This window comes from Malaclemys terrapin, chromosome 15 (genome assembly GCF_027887155.1).
Source record: "Malaclemys terrapin pileata isolate rMalTer1 chromosome 15, rMalTer1.hap1, whole genome shotgun sequence".
In the NCBI taxonomy this organism is placed as follows: domain Eukaryota; kingdom Metazoa; phylum Chordata; order Testudines; family Emydidae; genus Malaclemys; species Malaclemys terrapin.
In genome coordinates, this window is record NC_071519.1 from 29,586,635 (window position 1) to 29,608,254 (window position 21,620).

A 21,620-nucleotide genomic window follows, 5' to 3' on the forward strand; every position below is an offset into this window, starting at 1 on the left:
CCAGCTTCTGGAAGGTTTAAGAATCCTGCAGTTCACACCTGCTCTAGCCAACTTTGGCCCCAATTCTTTGTCACTGATTAATAAGAGAGAAGAGGAATAAGGATGTCTCTAATAACTGGAAAGGTTCTTCTGAATGCGATGAGCTTATCAGTGAGTTGGGCTTCTGTTGTGCAGATACTGCCAGTCCTAGCAAAATGTGTGGGGCTTATGTAAAAAGTGGGACCTGGGAAGAAATCACCTAATTAACTTTCATTTGTGCTGGGAATCATAATTGGAATGAACCACTGGCTCCAGAGGGGAAAGGCTAATGAATTCACTCCATGTATCCCAGGGCCTCCAGAACTGGAGGTGGTTCTTTTATTAATGATTGGTTGGTATTTTTATTTGAGTGCACTTGCAAACATTTGGGGTTGCAATTTGTTATAGTGGATCACGGAGCAAACTGAAATGCCTGTGAATAATTCCTGTAAAGTGATAGCCCTGTAAGATCCCCTGTTGGGATGCAGAAGCTTGCCACTTATAGAAACACTCCCCTCCACCCCTCCACCCCCCCACTCCTCCAGAGCTCTGTGTGGACAGTAAAGCTGATTCTTAGGCAGAAAAACAAAGCCAAGGAGCTGTGTTGGTTTCTGCTCCATTAGATTCACTGGGTGGTATTGGGGAAAGCATCATTTGGCATATGGAGGGGGGCAAAATCATTTGGATTTACGCTTCTGAAAGGGTGGGGATGTGAAATTCAGAGGAGAGTAAAAGGAAGCATAAGAGCAGCAAGCATTGACTGTCTTCCTTGGATTCCAAATCGTGCCTCCTGCCAGAAATAAATGCTCAAAAGACTCCCTCAGGACTCAGCATGATCATTTCCTTAGAATGGCTGGTATTTTTAGCAAGTGTGGAGGCTGCACTATTCACACTTCTTGCTAGAAAGGGCTGAGTGTGTGCACAGGCACTCCAGGGATCAATTCCCCAGTGCTGGTGAGGATCTGGAGTAGCCTACCCTTTATAAGTGAGGTCATGGCGCTTGCTCTCTTCAGATGGCGAAGAGCCAGTCTTAGAGGGCTCAGAAAGGCATTTGGGCTACAGATGCCAACTATCACTGCCAATAGGCACACACTGAGCACTAACTCTGGAAGCAGGCTTCCACATGCAGCTGCAGCTGCTTGGTCTTTTGAACTTCACAGAACCATTGAGCCTCGAGGCTGACATTCTGCTTTGCCATTCTGGCTTGAAACTGTCTCTCAGCTGATTGGTTTCCAGATTGACACTTGCTTGAGACCCCCTCACCCTTTAAGCGTTTGATTTTGTTTTTGATAAAAGTGCGATTTTTCTCCTAGCTCCTTATTTTGTGGTTTTGGAGAATGGAGGGTTGGCTGCATTTAGACACTTGTTTCTCTTTTCAGTCTCTGCAGAACAAGAGTTATAACCACTTTGCTGCTATCTATTACCTGTTAGTGGAGAGACTCAAGTCACATCGGAGTAGCTTCCCTGTGGAGCAGAGACTTGATGCTCGTCAGCGTCGGCCAAGCACCATTGCTGAACAAACAGTCGCCAAGGTAACTCCTAATTCCAGGCAGAGATGGGACTGAACACTGCACAAAATGTTCTTGTTTCAGAAAGCTCTTGTTCCTAGGTAGCTCTGTGTCAGAGGATCCTTTGCCTTCCTGTGTCTTCAGAATCCCAAGCTTTTCTGTGTTGCTCTGGGCAGAGTGTTCTGCGTTTGTTCTGTTCAGAACCATCATATGACAAGACAGTTGTTTGTGACTCATCCTGTTGAGAGTTGTGGGTCCTGTCAAATCATGTGAGACCCTAGGTACCAATTGTCTGTATGTCTGTGTAAGCAATGGGATGAGAACCCTTGGAAACTGGCCAATTCCCAAATGGCTGGCTAATTTTCCTGTTTCATTTTATGAGCACTAGGGTCACTGTGCTTGGAGAGGGCATGTGGTCACTGAGAGGCCAGACTGGCCTCCCTGCAATGAATCACCCCAACTTCATGGCCTGTGCACACACACCTAGTTGTCCTTCTTGATGAAGGATCTTGCCTCCTACCTCAGGTGAACAAAGCAGAGGCTGTTGGCTCAGTGCAGCAGCAAATTGGACACGGCCTGACTTTGCACTCTGGGGCTGAAGCTACCAAAGATGATTTCACTTGTCCTCAGGGTTAATGGGTACAGGGAGTTTAATTCTTAACTCCCAGTTCATTGTTTGAGTAGTTCTGTTTCACCCTCAACATTCCTGGGGCAGCTTTTAGGGGCATAAAAATGGAAAGTGTGATGTTGCACTACTTTAATGAAATGTTTCTGGGGGGAGGGATAGCTCAGTGGTTTGAGCATTGGCCTGCTAAACCCAGGGTTGTGAGTTCAATCCTTGAGGGGGCCATTTAGGAATCTAGGCAAAAATCTGTCAGGGGATTGGTCCTGCTTTGAGCAGGGGGTTGGACTAGATGACCTCCTGAGGTCCGTTCCAACCCTGAGATTCTAGGATTCTGAGGATTTGGCATTCTTTGCTGTCAGTAATTGAGGTTTGTCTTTCTCCATCAACTCAGCCTGCAGACTCCTCTGTGCTCCAAGTACCTTGAATGTAATCTACAAATGAGCAGCTGAACTTCTTACAGGGGATTATTTAGAGATGCGTGAAAGGAGTTTGTGTCAGCACAGAGGCTGGTGGTCAGCACATTCTGTTCGGTGCTCTTACACACACACAGTCTCTTGGGACCCTTTGAAAATTAACCCTAACTTTCCCCATTGCTGTTCTTGAGCTATGCATTCTATTTGCACTTAAGTCTGGAGAAGAAGTGAGGTCATACCCAAGACAACTCTCTAGGGTTGGTCTGTCTGATCTCCTTATCTAAGGTACCGATCCATTGTGATATCTACGCAACAGATATCATCTTCATATACTTAGTGCCTCAAGGATGTGTATACCTGTCCCTGAACACAATGTGGTTTCTCCTGAGATGTGGTCAGGAGTCGAGTTTTGCCAGCAATCCTGTCGCACAGGTGGCTGAGTACTGCAAATGACTCCGTTGAGGTTTTCCAGCACCTCTGTGTGAGCAGACCCAGTCTACGTATTAACTAATTGATTTGAGTCTCAAAGATGTCACATGTATTTTATCAACACTCACAAGAATAGCATCTGGGTGCTCACGGCTTGGACACTGGCCATCTACTCCGTATCTTCTTCAGTTATGCTTCCAAAACAGATGGATTCAGTACAGGCTCTGGGGCACTCTTGCTGTTTGTCTTTATTCCCTAGTTACTTCCTCCAAACAGAAAGGTCATGTACAGTTTATCATCTTTTGTTCCAATACTTCCCTTAGAGTTCCTTTTACATGCTCTCCTGTTTCATTAAAGTGCAAAAATATTGCCTGGCTTATAATTTCCATTAATGCCTAACTGGAAACATGAGAGACGTGGCCCTATTAAAATAATTGGCCTAAGATGACTCATACAGTCAAGTTTTAATGGTATTGAATATGTATATTGTGTCACGTTGCTGGTCCCTTCTGTACACTGCGTGCTGCTGTGTCTAGAGGTGTCTGCATCTAGTGGCTACCAGGCTTTGTGCATTGCTCTTTTCCAGGAGGAATCGGAGCAGTGATGGTGCTCTGGGGGCTAATTGTAAGGCATTTTGTGCTTTGCATTCTCCTGAAGTGGAAGGCAGGATCTGTATCGTCTCTGAAAACACAGATCAGACACCGCTATCCCAAATGGACACATTTGTAAATCACATGATGCTTTGGAAGTCATTCAGGCTGTTGAGGAAATCTCAGGAACACAAATGATGGATGCTCGCTGTGTCTATGCTAGGGAATTTCACTAATATTCCCACCAGTGGTACCACTTGTTCAGCTGTAGATAGAGGAGCCCTGGTGTAGAAGAAGCTGTGCAGCTTTCTAGCCTTTTGACTACCCTATCAACAATATCCGTAAAATAGCAGAAGCTATTAGAGCCTTGTTTACACTTAGGGTCCTTATTATTTCTTTAAGTCTGATTAATATTTTTGTATGGAACTTTGTTTTTGTAAACACTTGTTGTTGCTCAGCCCATGCAGGTGTAATGATGTGATCATTCTGTGCCTGTGTTACACACAAGCACATAATCAGGCCTCTGACTATGATGATAATTTGTTCCAGTCTATTGTCAGTTTCCTGATTTCACCACATTTGCCTGGAGTTTGGTGCCCCTTTGCTTTCTATACTATATTTCCAGGAGAGCAGCCCCCTCTCAAGGTGCCTGGCTTCACATCTGAATCCTTCCCATTCCTTTGTGTCTTGTTCCATAGGGGTCCCCAGATGGGATGATCTTTAGACAGTCACAAAGAGCTTAAAATAGCCATTTGCCTCATTTTAACCCTGAGATTTCTTATACAACAAGTTTTTAAAATGAGACTTTCAAACTTTGATCAGTTTATGACAGAGGAAAGGAACCATGAAAAGGGGTTGTGGAACATGGAAAGCATGGGCAGTTTGGAGCATCTGCAGATTCCAAGCAATTTTCTTCTGCCATCTTTGAAGAGATGCTATTTGTTCAGAAATGTAAATCTTTCTATATACTAAATGAACTCTGAAGTCTAAGCCTGCGAGGCTGTGCTTCTGGATGAAGAACTAGGCAGTAAATCTCACCCACTACCTTTGAGCAGGACTATGTTTTTAATGTTAATGACACTTGTATGCCAATGACCTTGAAGGAATTTAGCTCAAGCACGTCTATCCCTTTATCCAACATGACAAAAGCCTGACTGGTACCAAGGTTCCCTCCTTATCATGCAGTGATAAGCGGAAAAATCTACACTCCTCAGGGGATCCCTGATACCAGGTTTTGTATTTGCAGTTATCTTTGTGTTTTCATTGTTCATGATTCCTCTTTCGCCCTAAGATGGTTTGGTTTTGTTATATCTCATAGACACAAGCTGCGGTGCCCACAGTGAACCTGCGTTCACAGAATGTAAGGCTGCTGAGGTCTCCGGGCCTCCCGTCAGCTCCAGAAGCCTTCTCCTTTCCCCCATCCAGCTGCCACGTAGAGTCAGCATTCATGGAAGAAGAAAGAGTCGATACCCCAAAGGTATAGCTTATAAATTACCTTTCTTTCAATGACAGATTTCAATTACACTAAAGTTGGGGGGGAGAAGAGGGTTGGTACTGTTATTGCCTGAAAGTAGCATTTGATACTAGCATGATCTGCACCTTTTCATTAGTTAATTGAAAGATCAGCACCTTGGCCTTTAGGGTATGTCTGTTTTCTAGTACAGAACCCCTAAGAGAGGGGGGCTAGATTCTCAGCTTTTAGAAGGTGGTGTCACTCCACTGACTTCATTAGATCAACCCTGATTCATGCCAGCTGGGATCTGCCCTGTAGACAGCTGGGCTTACTGAAAGCTGCCTACTCTTAAGTGAGATATTATCACCCTCTCTGCCCTTTCCAACTGTTTAGATCTTCTCTCCCTATTTGCCTTTGAGCCATTTAAAAGCAAAACTTATTCATCCTATCTTTGTATGGGTGATTTGGGGAAGACTGATTAGTCAGAGGACAGATAAAGGAATTCATAGTGCACGCTGACTGCCTTATCAGATGTTACGTCCTCATGTAGTATAAATGTGCATATGTCACATATGTAGGTGAGAAACATGTCCAGTTCTAGAGACAAGATACAGGAATTCATCATGCCCCATTGACAGTTTTACCTATCCTGTGTCCTTTAATCTAAAACCCATGGGAACCAGTCTAACATTCAAAGCACATTGACCTGCCATGCTTTTTTTTTTTTTTTTTAAACAAATCAAACTCCAGAGATTTTTTTTTCCTCCTCCACAAATGTAAAAATTGCCCTGAAGACAGTTGCTCAGGCAGGCGTTTTGCTTGTGCAGTTGACTTATGCATATATGTATATTTCTCTCCAGCTTCACAAAGTGTAAAAATGGGCAATTGGATACTGCTCAAACTTCCCAAAACCCCACTTTTGTGCTGAGTCCAACACTGGAAACTTTCAGCTGAAAGTGAGATTTCCTCCCTCCCCTCCCAGAAATGTAGATATTTGAGAACAAGAGGTTATAATGGAGCCTTAGCTGGTAATGCAAGCTTATGGTTATTAGAATTTCACTCTTCTCCCTGCCTTATGAAATACAGGAAAATTGGCAGACAGGCATTTCAGTTTAGAGTATTTAATTTTACACTGTAGTCCATTTTTGAACAGTAAATAGCCAGCAGGGACATTCATACTGACAGAAAGTATTAGCAAACTGCTGTGTCTCAACGGGATTACAGCTGATCCTCTCAGCAAGGCCATTTCTGTACCTAGAATTGTATATAAAATCTGCTCTAGAGACCATGTTAAACTGCAGTCCCATTTAATGGGTTTTGTTTCCTGCAATCAGACTGGAAGATTGTGTAGGCTGCCTTGCCCTCCACAGTTAAGATTTAACTGAACTCTGCTAATAGGGTTTGACAACTCCACTGCTATACAAGTGTACTGTTACAGCTTAACTCTCTGAAGGGAGCAACAGCAAGTTTGATGTATTTTGCCATCAAACTATGTGTCTGTGGCAATACTTTGTAGGGAGGCAGAGGGAGATGTGAACTGGCAGCATAGAGAAAACTCAAGTTTGGCATCAGACTGAATTGTTCAAAAATGAGTTTATTCACACACTAACACTGGCATTCTCATGTTTGCTACCACCTTATAATTTTAATCTTGGCGTATTATATTCTGTTGGATTCAAACGATGTTTTTTAGTCCCTGCTTGTCATTCTGAAGGATTTCTTACTTGTTGATGGTTAGATGTTGACAGTAGTACATTGGACCTTTTTCACATCACTGATTTGAATAGCTCTGTGTGTGGTCCCTTTGCAGCGGAAAAGCTATTGATTCACTTTAAAGCAAATGGCCATCAGATCACAAGACTTAAAAGAAGCAGCCTTTGAAAATGAAACTCTTCAGGGTTTTTTTTTTTTTAATAAATGCAGCTTGAACAGAAAAGACCAGCACACAGAAAACTTTATACTGTGGAGTCAGATCACACTGACCTCGAGAATATTGCAATGGCTAGATATTACAGTCCATGTCCACCAGAGGTTCTCAAGCTGTGGTCCATATGCCACTGGTGGTCTGCAAAGAAATGACTGGCCATGTGGTGTTGGCTGTCCTCATCCATTTCAGCTGCTAAATTGCACTACAAGACAGCAAATATGTTAAATACTTTCCATGTAAGAAACTTATTGCTACAGAGATATTAAGTGTTTTCAAGTGGGAGAAGCAGAGTTTTTACCTTGAAAAGGCAGAAGTGCCAGAGACTACACAAATCCACTACAGTGATAGGTGGTAGCATAAAAGCTATGTATAGATGGTCCATGGAATCACACATAGGAAGGGAGGTGTCTGAGATATTCCTAAAATGTGACCCACACTATGGAAAGAAAAAAATTGTCTTAAAATATCAGACAGCAGATCCAGAGCTGTTTTGTACATACCAACACATTACACTACAAGCACAATATGGATAGGTGTTCATCTCATAAGAATGCTGGAAGTATTTCCCTAGATCTACATGGGCTGTTTGAAAAAATGTTGGTTTTCAAAATACTAAAGGACACTTTGTTGTAGATTAACTGTTCTGCAACACATTTTCCCCTAAAACATTTCAAAAACCTAATACAGCAGACCCAAATACCCTTTTTTTCATGTTAGAATTCTAGTTAGAGAACCCTGCATCAGGGCTGCCAGTTCATTAGATTTTGATTGTACATTAATTTAGTGTTGATGAAAGTCCGACTAATACCATTAGTCGGCACAACAGGGAATGAAACTCCAGTGTAAACGTCCCCATTATATCTCTGCCTATGCATCTCAACCCTGCTACTCCACTCGTGCCCCTGATGGTAGTTTGCTAGTTCTGACCTGCAGCAGCCCTGGTCTGCCAATGCATGTTAAAAATGGAGGAACAGAATCCCATATATGAACAGGAGCCAAAACCACTTGGTGTAGTGAACACTGGGCCCTAACTCATTTCTCTAGTAGAATCTGAATCTAGATCTCCATCTTTTTGGTTTGAGCGGGGGTTTGCATTATCTTTCTTTGATGGCTCAGTTTTTGTCCCATGTAGAGTTGGAAAAGCTTGAGGTGTTCAAGAAGGGCATAGAAAGCCATTTTCAGTATTCAAGTCTTGTTTTATGAGCACTCTTATAACATTGGAAGTTTAGCTACTATTTTCTTTCAGTAGATTCAGAAATATATGAAGTGATATCATCAGAAAATTACTTGGTCAATATTGAACTTCCTTATTCAACAGATCTGCTCCCTTTATTCTGAATCATATCAGCTGACTTTACGAAAATAAATTTGCTCTGTTTTTGTTGCTGCTGCAGCAGCATAACTAACAGAAGGCAAACTGATTTCTCTTCTGGGTTGTGCACTGGTAGCAGAATTGTTAACTAAGTGTCCATTGCAGAATCTTTACTTTTGATGATGCATTAGCTAGGAGGGAAAACAGCTTAACTCTCAGATCCCAGACTGGGTTTGCAGGGCTGGGATATGAAATGCCACCATTTTATTTGCAAACAGACCAAGTTTGTCAGAGTCACTGAGAGGAACGTGAAGCTCACTATACCATTTTACAATGCGGTTTCTCATGGTATGGAAACCAGCTAAATTCAGGAAAAGCTCTCTGAAACTTATTCTCATTCTGTACCTGACTTGTAACATCAAATCTCATCTATAGCCCTGTGTTAACAAATAAGTTGCCAGAGCTTTCCCAATGATTTGCATTCACCGGTTAAGTTCCGGTGTATCCCTGGTTTTGTGCTCTTTCCTGATGACAGCATAACAAACATTAAATCCTTATTTATTAAACACATTGGGGGCAGCAGGAGACAACAAACAGGCACTGCTTGACAGCAAATAGGATGGAGTTTTCAATTGTGTTAGCTCAATTGAGTTAGTGTAATGTAATTGAAAAGCCCTCTTATTGTTCTTTAAGATGTTATCCACCTGAAACAGGGTGGATAACAATCGATTTTCAAAATAAAAAAATTTGGATTTGTTTAATGTTTTTTTAAACCTGATTAAAATGAAATCTGATTTTAATACAAAATATGCTAAGGCCTAAACTTATTATAATCTCTTTAAAGGTTTAAATAAAAAAAAATATGCTGAATCCATGAGCGTCTATCAAAAACTGTGAGCTAAAGGCTGCTTTTCTATATAAGGAAAGAATAAGGGGGGGGGAATCTTAATTTGAGATCAATCTTTATAAATATGGCACAATAGGTCACGCTAAATAATTTAAGAGACCGTCTCATTTTCAGGAGACTTAGGCAAGTAGGCAACTTAAGTTTCAGTCACTTTCACTTAGGCATATTTGAAAACTTGTCCAGGCTGATCTGAAATAATCAGTTTAATTCACTCACTAGTTAATCTGTTAAACAAATTGTTTAGTTGAAAATATGAAACATGTTTTGATAAGAGAAGTTTAAGTATCCAAAACATTTGAGGTAGTTTTGTTTAATCACCATAAACTTTATATGCTGCTTTGTGTGTTTAATTAAATTCCAGTTCCCATCCTAATGCAGCTTGATGCAAATCATGAGCAGAAAGATAATTATCTAGTAAATAAGCAACAAATCATTCACCATTTTCAAACATACCTAAATGTGCAGTTAAGAATGTCAAAATAATAAGCTATATAATTGCTTAAATAAATGTACTTAGTGTACTCTTAGATAGCAAAAAATGTACCAAATCTAGTGTAAAGGCTCTATTTAGTTGTAAATCAACATGTTTTAATGGTTATATCAATCAGCGAGAATGTGCCTCTCTTTAAAAATACCTGAAGTACAAATGGAAAAGTTTATTAAAACCAGTGATTTAAACTGAGACTTGCCTCTTGGTGATTTAACTAGCTTAGGGTTACCATATTTCAGCAAGAAAAAAGAGGTCTGGAGGAGCCCCGCCCCCGTCCTGCCCTAGCCCCACCCCTGCCTCTTCCACTCCCTCCCACTTCCCGCCCCCCTCAGAACCCCCAACCCTCCCCCTGCTCCTTGTGCCCTGACTGCCCCCTCCTGAGACCCTCCCCCCATCCTAACTGGCCCCCTAGGACCCTATCTGTCCCCTGACTGCCCCAACCTTTATCCACACCCCCACCCCCAGACAGACCCCCAGGACTCCCACGCCCCATCTAACCACTCCCCACCCCCTGACAGCCCCCTCCCGACCCATCTAAACCCCTCTGCTCCCTGTCCCCTGACTGCTCCGATCCCTCTCCTCCCCCGACAGCCCCACTCCCGAAACTCCCAAACACCCCCCCCCCCCCCGCTCCTTGTCCCCTGACTACCCCTCCTGGAACCCCTGCTCCTAACTGCTCTCCAGAACCCCACCCCCTACCTAAGCCTCCCTGTTCCTTGTGCCCTAACTGCCCTCCTGAGACCCCCCCCCACCCTAACTGCCCCCCCCAGAACCCTACGCCCTACCTGTACCCTGACTGCCCAAAGCCTTATCTCCCCCCCCCCCCAGAAAGCTCCCCCCAAACTCCCCCCCCCCCCCCGGCTACCTGTCTCTTGACTGCCCCCTCCAGAACCTTCCTGCCCCTTCTCCGACCCCCTGGCCCCCTTACCCTGCCGCTCAGACCAGCGTGCCGGGGAGGAGGAGCAGGGGAAGGAGCTCCAGACTGCCGGCTGGTGATCTGTGAATGCGGGGGAGGAGTAAGTGATCTCAGCTGCAGGGGAAGCAGAGGAGGGGCTCTCTCTGGCTGTTGGAGCCCCACGTAAGTGGCACCATCCGGCCAGCTGCCCTGTCAGCCGCGCGCACTCTGCATGGGGGGGGGGGGGGGGGAGAGAGAGGAGGAGTCCGGACATTTACAGATTCCCCCAGACGCTATTTTTATCTCTAAAAGCCGGACATGTCCGGGGGAATCCGGATGAATGGTAACCCTAAACTAGCTGATTCAAATCAATCCACCCTGGGCTGAAGACATTTAGCAGGCCATGTTGTAGCTAGAGAGGTAGCGTAGGCTACAAGAAGCTAACTAGTATGCTTTCAGGCTTGTTAGCCCGGATCTTACATAAGCATTGAGAGCTTTTCAGTTTTGGTCAGCTAACTCGGTTGAAAGCCACACACTTTACCGGTCAAGACAGGGCCGTAGGGCCCGGCATTTTGCCTTCCGTGCAGATTTAACTGCTGGAGGTTGTGTTAGCAATGCCTCTAGCAAGGTCTCAGGTGTCACTAATGCTTTTCTGTTTTCAGGCTTCCTTGTGGAGAGGAGGCATGCATCCTCTACTCCTGCAAAAACAGTGGCAGGAATTGCATCCCTGCATTTGACATTGCTATCTGACTCCTCAGAGGCCCCGCTACTAGCGGTTAAACTCTGGGAGAAGGCACACAAAGACTGGTCATTTGTTATCTTCTCTTGTGTTTAATAACTAGGAAGTTATGCTAGTTATACAGAATGGCCAACTGAATTCCAGTGTGTAGTGGGAACGTCTGCACTGTGCTCAGGACCATGTGCAAAACTTTCATTCAAGTTTATAGCATTGCAAGGAAAACTCAGTCAACAGGGATGACCTTCCCCATATTATTGTAAAACTGACTAACTGGGGACATTTAAATTTTTCCTATTGAACAGAACCAATGCTTCTGCCGCGTGGTGTTGGCATCTCATTGACCACTGAACTTTTCTGTTACAGTCACAAAATTACATTAGTTCAGTATTAAATTGCACCAGCTGGGAGTGCATACAAAAGCCCCTTCTTGTAATGCAGTCACCCATTAGACTCTTCAGTCAGGACTGGGGAGAGACACTAGCAATCCCTGTATTTAAAAAAAGCAAATCTATGAAATCAAAGTCTCTGGTGATGGCCCTTGTAGTTAATGCTATGCACTGCCATGCCAGAAAATAGTCCCAGTCTCATTCCTTGGGTCAGTAGGAGCACCTCATATCACCCAGTGATCCCCACATGACTAAGGAGCAGCACAGTTGGACTTCAGAGGGCATCCTGCCTTGTCCACAATCAGAAAGAAGGTGCTTACAACTTGGTGGCTTGCAGGAATGGTGTGAAGGAGAGTACAGGGATTCCACAGATTCAGAAATAACCTGTTTCTGGCACCAAGCAGCTTGCTCAAGTGGGTTTTAAAACAGGTTGGAAATGTTATGCGGGAAACTTGAGAGTTTAAGAATAGGGGGAAGTTTAAGAATTAAATTGCAAAAGATATTAGGAAGTGTCCAGGATAAAACTGAATCCAAATTTACTCTACGTAAAGCCTGAATGCATTCTTCCCCTTCTAAGTTTATCCCTAGAAATATCTATCATTTAGCATTGTGCAGCTGTGGAGGTGATGAACAGACAACCCCAGCTGTCCATGGGTATCACCCCAAAACGTGACTCCGCTTCTATCCAAGCAGGACTGGATAAACTAGAGAATTTCAGTTTTACCCTGAAGTCTCCTTTCCATGAGTCCAGAAAGCATGGAAATGAAGTAACTCTCTCAGAAATATACAGATCTTTTAGCCAACCAGGCAGACATTTCTCATCTGGAGGGCTTTGTGGATCCTCCATCTGGGCATAGCTGAATGCCTGCCCTTTTCCTAGATCTAGTGATCATCTGGCTTATGGGGTGCTCCCCACTCTAACCCTTATCCAGGTATAGACATTACATTCCCAGACCTAGGTAGTGAAAACCTGACTGGGTTTTCACTAGAAAGCAAAGTCCACAGAGATGTGTGGGCAATTGGCCCAACCCAAAACAGCTCAGCAGTTAACTAATTATGAAGTTAATCTGATAAAACTAAACTCTGTAGAGAACTCTACACCATTTTGTAAAATTGCAACTGCTTAAATGTCTGGGGATTAGTGAAGAGCAGGGAGGTAATTATCTGGTTGGAGGGACTTGAAATGAAAATGCAGAAGAGGAAAATTCAGGAGTAGAGTACCTCACAGACTCCAGGCAATGGTTGGAAAGCTCCCTCTGAAGGGTTTGGAGAAGATTTACAGCACTGTACATAATAAAGGCAAAAGCGTAATATTAAATGTTCAGTATTAGACAGGAATAGAGGATTCAATTATTTCTTCTAAAACCTTCTTAAACCAAGAATGAGGAAATGTTATTAAATCCATGAAATGTCAAACCCAAGGATGCCTCTTTATTCTTTCATCTTTTGTCCAGACATCCCTACTGAGCTAGACCCTGGATGGGTTCCTGAACTACACTTGACAACTATTCCCTAGCCTCCACTGAAAGATTCCACAGCTTCCCTAGGCAATTTGTTCCAGTTCTTAACTACCCTGACAGTTAGGAAGTTTTTCCCAATGTCCAACCCAAACCTCCCTTGCTGCAATTTAAGCCCATTGCTGCTTCTTCTATCCTCAGAGGTTAACAAGAACAATTTTTCTCCCTCCTCCTTGTAACAATCTTTTATGTATTTGAAAACTTACGTTTCCCCTCAGTTTTCTCTTCTTCCAGACTAAACAAACCCAATTTTTTCAGTGTTTCCTCATAGCTCATGTTTTCTAGACCTTTAATCCTTTTTGTTGCTCTCCTCTGGGCTTTCTCCAATTTGTCCACATCTTTCCTGAATATGTTAATTCTACTTTATTATCTTAGATATCTAGTAAATAAGAAATGCCTATTTTCTAATTTTTTACTCATGACTTGTGCCAAGCAGTATTTGTATGGAAATTGGAATTAATTTAAAAATGCACAGAAAAGAAGTTTAGAATCATTGAGTTAAAAATCTTACATGTGCTGGATACATAAAAAGTAAGTATCAAAATTGCATTTGAAACATACTGATTTGTTTAAGGAAGTGTCTGTAGTTAATTAATTGAACTAATTCTTTCAGGTCACCACGTCCATCAAGATTTTAGTTCTAACAGATCTCATCCTCACTCTCCATTTTTATTGGTAGATGGGGAGAGAACACACTTTCTTGCTTTTTCAGCTCTCATTCAGTTTCTCAATTTTGAATGAGCTAGTAAATTTTGAACTTGAACTACCTGAATAAACAAATGAAAACAAATATTCTCTCTGTACCTGCAGAAGCAGCTACTTGCTGTCAAAAGCCCATTTAGCACTTCAACAAACTCTGGTTCAGGTGCTTAGCCAGTGACTTCCATCAGTTTAGTGGTTTGACTTTCTTTAAAACTCCAGCAGCAAATATGTACTGTTGAATTTTTTTTATTTAAATTTTTATTGTAAATTTAGTCCTTAACATAGGTTGTCATAAAGTTAAATTAAAATTGAAATTAAGTGGGCTTATTTTGAAAAACAAATTTATTTCGTTTAAATTTTTAAAAGTCCATTTAAAATAAATTCTAGGGTTTTTAAAAAAAAAAAATAATAAAATTATCCACCCTGATCTTGGCAGAAGAAAAAAGTAGCAGCCCAGGCCAATCTTACAAAAGGAAGCTGCTTACAGCTTCTAGGGTACTTTAGAGACCGAACTATTTTTTAATACTGCATAAAGTACCGGCTATAGTATGGTATGAACACAGGCTCCATCGTTTTCCAATTCACTATTAAGGAATCAAAATGTAAAATTATCTGAACAAACTGATGTTGTTCATTTCCCCTTGTAAGTCCCAGATACCCCCACATCAGCTGGACTGAGCAGACACAAGATAAGAGGAATGGACCTATAATGCAAATGACTAGTTCTAAGCATGAACCAAGGAAGGGCATGTTTGCTGATCCTTTGTGAAATACACTTAGGAGAACTTATTGTTTTCAGTTTTACAGAGACAGTGCGGAATTAAATAGGGCAAACTTGGTCTTACAAATGCTTGTTTGCCGGACTCTAAATTAAACAATGGACAGACTGAAGAGAACAAAATTCACGTGTTTCATAAATGTAAATATTTTGTGGCTAAGCCTGAAGCAGATTTTGAGACACTCTTGACAAGAATAATAATAATAATAAATGGAGATATCCTATCTCCTAGAACTGGAAGGGACCTTGAAAGGTCATAGAGTCCATCCCCCTGCCTTCACTAGCAGGACCAAGTACTGATTTTGCCCCAGATCCCTCAGTGTCCCCCTCAGGGATTGAACTCACAACCCTGGGTTTAGCAGGCCAATGCTCAAATCTCAGCGCTATCCCTCCCCCCAAGTATTAGGGAAACTAAGACTTACTGTTGGAATCTCTCAAGTTAACTAAAAAATAAGGTGACCAGTGATTCTACTCTTCTGGACCCTCACTTTGGAACTCTGAAATGGTCTCTGATTTAAATCAGAGGAGTTCGCAGATGACCCTGAATATCCAAGCTGCCTTGAGTCAGTCAGTCTGTGTCCCACAATATAGGGCAGAGATTTTATTCTTCAAGGAGCCTCTATGCTATTAATTGAATGCTGTCTGTCTTCTTTTCCCTGGGGCATTTAGGTAAACGGCTGTTTGCTGGATCCCTTGCCCCCTATGGTGATTAGGAAAGGCTGCCAGTCACTGCCTACTAGCATGATGGAAACCTCTATTGATGAGGGGATAGAGACAGAAGGCGAATCAGAAGACGATCCCGCGCAGGCATTTGCAGCCCTCCAAGCAACCCGCTGTGGGAAAAGACGTCACACTCTGGCAGAAGTGACCAACCAGCTTGTCATGATGCCAGGCATAGGTACATAAATTGTAGAGGTCTCTGCAAAAGTTTGTTTAAGGCTCTAAGAGCCCCGCTTGCTACATGCTGGATGAAGAACACTAGCTTGGTTTGTGTCTTTAATTAAGAACTATCAAGAAAAGCAGCTTTTTATTAATTAATTAATAGAGGCAGATATGAAGACAGCGGAGAAAATTCACAGGTGGCCTATGCAAGCACAACTGTATCCAGTCTAATGGCAATGGAGAAAGGGTAGAGGGTGGCAGGCAACTTAAATGAGTTACATTTTTAGCATAATTAACCATCCCAACATTTAATTCCCAGGTGAAGATTGTGCCTAGAAAGAAACACTAGTATCTCTGGCAGCTCAATGCCAATGCGGGAATGCCGCCATGCCAAGTTGGGCTATGATCTTGTCAGTTCTCCCAAGTTGAGCAGAATCTAGACAGTTCTCGAATGGGAAATTCCTCAAGAAAACAAGTGAGGTGAAGGAAACAAGATTGGTGACTTAATGGCATTCTACCAGTGTCAGTACTCAACTGAGGTCTTAGAGCAAGGCTAAAGCCCTCAGCTGTTGTCTTTTCGCGATTATAGAGCCAAGTTCATAACCACATCTAACCATTCAAGATTCCATTGCACTTCTGCAAGTGTTGGTTCCCACTAACTCTGCTAGGTTCCAGTTTGGGTAATTCCATTCTGCCTCCCTAAATGCCTCCTACAGTTTCATTTGGATGTGGAATGCACATCTTCATGTCCCCAATAGTTGTGTAATGTACCTGTTCACTGTAAATGGCTTCTGTGTTTCACCCCAGTGGTGAATGAAGTGATTGTTTGAAAAGCACTTTGGGAGCACAGTATCCTTGCTAGCAAGCCATTTAACTTATTTTAGCCTTCAACTTAGTATTAAAACCAGGTGTGTGACCCCCATTGCAGTGCTGGAAATGTTAGTGTGTTTATAAAGCTTGCATTTTTCTTACACTTCCTCCATTCCAGTCACTGGAGACGGTGCTGGTAAAAATGGCTCCAACCTGTGGTGCTTTGCTTTGCTAAATTACTGCACTTTTCATTTAATCTGATGCTTGTTATTGCTCACAGGGAAAGTCTACTCCTTGGATGAGAATCCATCTTTGAGCAGCATTGACTCAGAATATGATATGGGATCTTTTCAGAGGGATCTTAACTTCCTTGAGGACACTCCTACACTGAAAGAAATGGTGCTGGCCAACCAGTCAGCACCCAGAATGACACCCCCTTTTATAGGCCTGAGACCTGCCAATCCAGCCATGCAGGCACTGACCTCCCAGAAACGAGAGGCCCACAACCGCTCCCCCGTCAGTTTCCGAGAAGGGCGCAGGGCATCTGACACATCCCTCACACAAGGTAACCGTTTCACTGTTGTCATGAGAAGTTACGCACAAACGTAGCACCATGTGTGCTTTCACCCAAGCTTTAGTGGCGAAATAGGGCTCAGCTGGGCCCTGCCAGAGTTCAGCTGGCTGTGCTGACTGAGTTGCAATAGCTTCACTGACATTGTTCTGTTTGACTTTTCTCCAGGAATCGTAGCATTTAGACAGCACCTTCAGAACCTGGCACGAACCAAAGGAATCCTGGAGCTGAATAAAGTCCAGCTGCTATATGAACAGATGGGATCAGAAGAAGAGCCCAACCTAACATCAACTGCTCCCCACTTGCAGAATCTTGTCAACAGCCCCCCTCAGGTGTGTGTTAAGCACTAATCATGTGTTTGGTGCAGTACAAGCCACAGGCAGAAACAAGCCCCTTCCTCAAAGAGACAGATGAAGAGAGGAGATGCACTGGGAGACCTAAAAGAGACATTAATTTAGAGCTTAAATTTGCTCCTCTCCCCCTCACTTGTATAATGGAGGGTAGAGCAGGTACTGAGCTCTCATGGGTTAGTGTTTGCCAGCCTTGTGGAACCAGTGAGATGGTATTCTGGGCTCTTCGGATCTAACAGATTGTTAGTTTGTCTAAAGGACGTGTGTTTTAGATGCGTATAGAACTACATTCTGTTCTGCCACAGTGGAGTTACTGTGCTGTAACAGAACTGACCTCCGCTTGTCATTTTAAATATGGTTGGTGGTACATCACTTGGTCAGCTTCGGCCTTCTTTTGCCGGACAAAATCCAACTGGTTGCTTTCATTTTCCTTTATTTGCCAGTTTGTAATAAAACAGGAGGCAGCAAATGTAAATAAGCGCTTTCTATCTTTTCTGCTCAGGGGAATAATCAGCATGGATGGTCAATAGAACCTATTGTACTCCTTGCAAAATGGTCTAGAGACTAACTTTGAAGCACTGATAATCCCAGTTCTTTCTCACAATTCGCTGTGAGATTTAGGTGCCACTCCTCACTCTTTGGAAACCAGAAAGTCACAATCCATTCAGAAAAACGTGTCATTAAGTGTGACAGATCAGAGCTCAGTTGTGGTGCCAACCAATGAACCATTCTCTCTCCAGCCACATCAGCAGCTATTGTGCCTGTTGGAGACACCTACTGTGTGTGTAGCTCTTTTTTAAAATTCGTATCAAAAGCCTTTTGGCTTTGGTTTTAAAACTCTGAAAAGAGGCAGACATATTCACAAGGTCAGGATCGCGTTGTCCTGGTGCCACTGGGATCTGAGAGCAGATGAGTCAGAAAATACCTTGTATTTCTTCAGGTTAGTCAATTGTGTGCCTTTTCTATTGTGGCATCGAGGAGAATTCTAAACAATCATATCTAAATCCTAAATGAGCAATGAGCCCCGCAGATCAAGTGGCACTAGAGCCCCAGTCACTGCAGCTATGGAGATCTCTGTAAGCAGCTCCCTAAAGGGTTTAAGCAGAAAATGTAGCTTCTGTCTGGAGGAATTAAACTGTGCTCTTGCCTTCTCTTCCTAGGAGGAAGCTTCTCAGCAGCAGGAGACTGTATCTGCCTTCCCTAATGGCGTGCATCCACAGTTATTATCCAGACGGCAGAGCTTAGAAACACAGTACTTGCAACACAGACTGCAGGTATAGTGCCTTCCTCCACAATGTCAAGCCAGCCATCGATAGTACACACGAATCTAGCCACAGTTATTGTCAACGAGAAAAATGATGGATAACTAGTAAAAACAACAAAAATTCAAGTTACACCTTGTGTAATAGGGGTTCCTTTGGTTGCTGCAGCTACTGCTTCTGGTTTTCCACTTTCTTAGCCAGTTACTTATGTGCTAAATAGAGGCAAATATGAGTAACAGGAATTCAGTGACAGTTCTTGGTAGCTCCTCTTGGTTGCATTCCTTTAAAGGAAATGTACCAAGATCTAGTTTGGGGGCTGATCTGAGGAGCCTCTGTCCTTTTCTCATCTCAGAGTAACATTTCTTTTTATTTTTACTGGTTTTCTTTTAAGAACACAAACTCTGCAGATTCGCCCAGCTTGTATAATAAAAATTCCCACAGAAGTCTAACCTCTGTGAAAGTCTGAAATCAATTATGGCTACCAGTTAGTAAATAATCATATCTAGAATGTAGAAACAGACCAACATTTTCAAGTGGGCTTGAATTCTGAGTGGTTCAGATTATTTTGGGTATCCAACTTGAGTGACATTGGGCTTGGTTTTTCAGAATGCAGAGTACCTCCAGCTACCACTAACTTCAGTTATAGTTGAGGGTGATTACTTAGACTGAAAGCTGTTTGGGGCAAATTCTATCTTTTAGTTACAGGTGCTTAGCACAATAGGATCCTGATTGGGGCCTCTAGGCACTACCAATAACTGGTGGTGCTGCAAAACCAGGTGCTAGATAGGTTAAAGTTGGACATCCAAAACTTGCACATCCACTTTTGAAAATGCTGCCCCCAATCTCTTAAAAACCCTCACATTGTGATAGGATAAACAAGTACTTCCCCAGCTGAGGCTTTATGGGACAGTTCATTCTCTCCTGGACTCACATCCATTTAAAACAGTGCATTTCATTTCACATTTTAAATCCATCATCTTTTGGTACTGTTGCAGAAACCCAGCCTGCTGTCAAAAGCGCAGAATACCTGCCAGCTGTACTGCAAAGAACTGCCCCGAAGCCTGGAACAGCAGTTACAAGAGCACAGGTGAGGAGCACCTGGCATTGGCCACTGTCAGAAGACAGGATACTGGGCTAGATGGACCTTTGGTCTGACCCAGTACGGCCGTTCTTATGGTTCAGAATCTGGGTAGATGAGTAATTTGCATGCAACTTCCTCCCAGAGTAATAGGAGAACAGAGACATTCTTGGGACAGGCAAACTCATCTAAAAATCTCTACGAAAACAGTACTAAGGCCCTTCATTATCAGTATTTACCAATTTTTGCTGAAAAATTCCTAGATTTTATTCAAGTTTTGCCAATTTCACCCAAATTTTGGCTTTTCAGGATCTGGGAATTTTTTGCTTATGGGGCCAGGCTGATGGGCCGGCAGGGTCAGCCGGGGCTCTGTCCAGGGAGGAGCAGAGGCGGGTGTGATACTCACAGGGTGCAGCCTTCTGCTTCCCTCCTGAGTCCAGCCCTACAGTGTAGCCCTGTTCACTTCCTCTATGCAGTGGAGGAGAGCAAGACTGACAGGGAGCTGGGTCCCAACAGTCACCACTGCTGACTACTGCAGTGATGATAAAGGGCCATAAAAGTTTGATTCAGCAGATAATAGTGTGTCCTGAGCCTTCTTTAGTGTGCAGAGGTTCTGTGAATTGGGGGCAGTGTTCCTATACTTCTGTACTCATGGTTTCCAGTGAAAGTTTCTGTACCATGTATTGCAATATTTATGGTAACTCAGAACATGAATGATGTGGTGTCTCGGAATCCCTGCAGTCATTTGGGTATTTCCTGCCTTTTTTCCATGACCAGATAATTTTACCACAAAGAACATGAGGAATTCCTGTGAGCCAGGCTTTGACAGACATCCAAAGGGACAATCAATTTAAAAATGACACTTCTCAAACTCTCTTGCTTGTTGTAATGTCTACAATAACAGAGTTTAGATTGGAAGAGACATCTTTGTCTCTTCCCCCCCTTTTTTTTCCCCCCCTCTTTTTGTAACCGGTTTCATTGTTTTCTCTGTGTATTTAAATTGCTAGGCTCAACAGCAGACAGAGAAAACTGATACAAAAGCAAAAAGAGCAAGGGTATACAAAGGCCTGTATAACAGTCAGCTAAAAACTGGCTCTGGTTTGTGTGAACGAGTCACAGAATTGAAGGTCAGAAGGAGTCTGGCCTTACAGCCAGAATTAGACAAAAGTATAACAGCCCTCAGGAGACTCAACTCTTGAGTGCCAGAGGCAGAGAACAGGAAGGATGAAGGTGCACCAATGTCCAAGGCCCCTGCAATGGCAGGGAATTGATATAGTGAGACATATCCACATAATCCACAAACACTGGTAGAGGGACTTGAAATCTTCACTTACTTTCTTGGTGTTGTCCCTTTATATCTGGAGTGAGCGTCAAGAGTGGCTGTAGAATTGAGAGGTAACGCCGACTCTTGCTTGAGAGCTAAGGCTGACAACCATCCAGAACACTATCTTGCTGACCCAAGCAACTTCATGTGCTTTTTCATGTCTTAAATAAAGAAAAGAAGGTTGCGTGTAAGGAAATGTAAACTACCTAAACTAGGTGAGCTGGGTACAACAGTCTTGTACCACCTCTACTGCAGAGACTAGGCAGAAAAGGACTTCATATTTCTGGATGTCCTGCAAATTGGCTGACTGGAGATCCCACTTTTGTGATATCCCTGGAATTTGCCAACAGTAGCTATGAAATAAAAGTCCTCATATTAAGTTCTTCCTGTTTGTCAGATGTGAAGAGCATGGGTGTTTGTTAAAATCCAAGATGATGATGCAGGTCACAAAATAGGAACAGTGGTACTTCACTAATTTGCACGGGGAACTGAGGAGACTGTCAGTTGCTGAATTCTGAAATTTAGCAAGTAGCAAACAAACAAAAAAGCAAATGATCTACAATTTTTGGTTGAAGTTGGGATGTTGATTAATGAGAATTTTTTTATGATCAAGCAACCTTAGCATTTTTGTGGGGGTGAAGTGTGGGCTTTTTC

The 21,620-nt window shown here is 42.9% G+C and overlaps 2 protein-coding genes across 4 annotated transcripts in view; one reads left to right on the forward strand and one right to left on the reverse strand.

Moving 5' to 3' along the window:
• SIK2 (salt inducible kinase 2) overlaps positions 1 to 21,620 on the forward strand; it is a 104,356-nt gene that overhangs the window by 81,309 nt on the left and 1,427 nt on the right. Inside the window, exons 8-14 of the mRNA XM_054004873.1 lie at positions 1,398 to 1,550; positions 4,902 to 5,060; positions 15,359 to 15,587; positions 16,662 to 16,946; positions 17,121 to 17,284; positions 18,463 to 18,576; positions 19,560 to 19,651. Of these exons, the coding sequence (XP_053860848.1) occupies positions 1,398 to 1,550; positions 4,902 to 5,060; positions 15,359 to 15,587; positions 16,662 to 16,946; positions 17,121 to 17,284; positions 18,463 to 18,576; positions 19,560 to 19,651 (1,196 nt within the window). The remainder of the gene's footprint in view (positions 1 to 1,397; positions 1,551 to 4,901; positions 5,061 to 15,358; positions 15,588 to 16,661; positions 16,947 to 17,120; positions 17,285 to 18,462; positions 18,577 to 19,559; positions 19,652 to 21,620) is intronic.
• LOC128822963 (alpha-1,2-mannosyltransferase ALG9) overlaps positions 6,188 to 21,620 on the reverse strand; it is a 116,732-nt gene continuing 101,299 nt past the window's right edge. For 2 of the 3 annotated variants that reach the window (XR_008441631.1, XR_008441629.1), the window contains exons 15-17: positions 12,914 to 12,976; positions 7,262 to 7,399; positions 6,188 to 7,165 (exon numbers count right to left, since the gene is read on the reverse strand). The gene's annotated coding sequence lies outside the window, so the exon portion shown is untranslated. The remainder of the gene's footprint in view (positions 7,166 to 7,261; positions 7,400 to 12,913; positions 12,977 to 21,620) is intronic. The other variant, XR_008441630.1, reaches the window with a different exon arrangement.